This window comes from Camelina sativa, chromosome 13 (genome assembly GCF_000633955.1).
Source record: "Camelina sativa cultivar DH55 chromosome 13, Cs, whole genome shotgun sequence".
In the NCBI taxonomy this organism is placed as follows: domain Eukaryota; kingdom Viridiplantae; phylum Streptophyta; class Magnoliopsida; order Brassicales; family Brassicaceae; genus Camelina; species Camelina sativa.
In genome coordinates, this window is record NC_025697.1 from 2,042,263 (window position 1) to 2,044,717 (window position 2,455).

Genomic DNA, 2,455 nt, shown 5'->3' on the forward strand with positions numbered 1-2,455 from the left:
TATGTTCTCCAAGTTGATTATCAAATTGATTAACGTATGTACGTTCATGATGTGTTGTCAAGAAGTTATTAGGACACACATAACTTATTAAACTATACTATACTATAAATGTTTTTTTTTGCGTCAAATATATCTTCTAACGTTTTCGACACTTACTGTTAATTATAAGCGCAAACCCAAAAAAAAANAAAAAAAAAAAAAAAACATTCATTTACAGTAAATAGTTAATATTTTAAAATCAATTTTTATGATAGATATATTAACATTAAGGTGATGACGTGGCCCTATGACCCTCTATGGCTCTTGTTCTAACTAACTGTTTCGATGTCTCTCGCTTATCAATTTTAAAGTCACCATCTTTTTGCTTTAAATCGATCCTTCAGGATTCAAAATTTCAAACCTCTGAATTAAACCTTCGTTCGTCTCTTTCGTTCTGGGTTTCTCTGTAACTGTAGCCAATTCCAATTCTGGGCATGTAACTCGTTCCAAAAAGTTTCCTATTCAATCTCGTCCCAATTGAGGTTTTTTTTCCATCTTCTTTTGTCAAAGTTGAAGACTTTATTCGTTTTGAATGTGTCCATAAGTAGAATCATCTTCTTTGAATCGCTTTCATACCTCTGCTTTTATTGGGTTATCAGACTTTTGCCAGCGATGTCTTTTGACTAGCTTTTCCCTGTAAAGGATTTGTCTTTACCTTTTTCTTTTTTCTTCTCAGGAAGACACAATGGGTTTAAATGATAAGATTGAAGGATCTGATGATAGTTGTAAAAAAGCTAGGGTTTCATGTCCTCCTGGTCTCTCAACATCTGATAAGACTCTGTTTAGTGAAGAAGAGAAACCTAGGAGATGGTCGGAGAGCTCGTTGCCTGATGTTTCTAATAGGGTTAAGCTTCTGAGTTTTGGTTCTGCTTCTGCTAGATTGAAGAGAATGACAGAGGAAAGAGATGAGGTTTCACGCTCAGTTAGCAACATAAATCTCCGGGAAAGAATCAGTGTGATGTTTTCCCGGAAAATAGAGTGGGCTTGCTTGATGAAATTAGGTAAGCAATGGCTTAGAGACCCTCTTAACATGGCTCTTTTCTTGTGGATCCTTGTGGTTGCTGTCTCTGGTGCGATTCTCTTCATGGTTATGACTGGTATGTTGAACAGTGTTTTGCCCAAGAAATCACAGAGAGATGTCTGGTTTGAAGTTAACAACCAAATCCTCAACGCATTGTTTACTCTGATGTGTTTGTATCAGCACCCGAAACGGTTTTATCACCTCGTGCTTCTTTGTAGATGGAAGCAAGATGATGTTACAACGCTTAGGAAGATTTACTGTCAGAACGGGACTTACAAGCCAAACGAATGGGTACATATGATGGTTGTTGTTCTTTTGCTTCACTTGAACTGTTTTGCTCAGTATGGGCTATGCGGTCTTAACTTAGGGTTTAGAAGATCCGAGAGACCCCCCATTGGTGTAGCTATTTGCATATCTGTTGCAATAGCAGCTCCTGCGGCTGCAGGTTTGTACACTATTCTTAGTCCACTTGGGAAAGATTATCATTCTCAAGGAGACGAGGAGAATCAAGTGCAGCCTGTGGAAGAAGGACCGGTTACTACTAATCGCAAGTTCTCTCTTGAAAGGAGATATTCATTTGCTTCGTCTGCAGACGTGAGTAATCCTGAATGGAGAGGTGGGATTCTTGATATATGGGAAGATATTTCATTGGCTTATCTCTCACTGTTCTGCACTTTCTGTGTGTTTGGTTGGAACATGGAGAGGATTGGGTTTGGGAACATGTATGTGCACATTGCTACTTTTATTCTCTTCTGTTTGGCTCCTTTCTTTATATTCAACTTGGCTGCTATAAACATCGATAACGAGATGGTAAGGGAAGCACTTGGATATACCGGCATTGTGCTTTGCTTGTTTGGTTTGCTATATGGTGGTTTTTGGAGAATACAGATGAGGAAAAGATTCAAGTTGCCAAGTTATAACTTCTGTTGCGGGAGACCTGCGATTGCGGATTGTACACTCTGGTTATTTTGTTGTTGGTGCTCTTTGGCTCAAGAAGTCCGGACCGCAAATTCTTATGAAATAGTGGAGGATAGATTCTGCAAAAGAAGAGAAGAAAATAGTAAGATTGATGAGGTTCTGGTATCTTCATTGCCTCGTGAAGATGGTGTGTTTGATCCGAGTTACTCACCTAAGGAGGACATGACCACGCCGATAACTTGCTTGGGAGGTAAAAGTGATGAAGCTCTAAGTCCACCTTCTCCTCCATTCATACACAGAGAAGCTAGTTAGAACTACCAAGAGTTTTTAATCAAAGTTTGTTTGGAATTGTTCTGGATGAGGAAAATACTCAAATGGTAATCGATGTAAAACCAGATTCACTATTGGCTCCGTTTATACGGTTCAGGTATATTTATATTTAAACGGAACTAAAGTTCAAATTCGTTTTGTTTTGGA

At 38.5% G+C, this 2,455-nt stretch overlaps 1 protein-coding gene across 1 annotated transcript; it reads left to right on the plus strand.

Moving 5' to 3' along the window:
• Positions 326 to 2,455, plus strand: LOC104734538. Its single transcript, XM_010454138.1, has 2 exons — positions 326 to 521; positions 716 to 2,455. Exon 2 carries the CDS (start codon positions 725 to 727, stop codon positions 2,288 to 2,290), a length of 1,566 nt encoding a protein of 521 aa, XP_010452440.1. The 5' UTR covers positions 326 to 521; positions 716 to 724; the 3' UTR covers positions 2,291 to 2,455.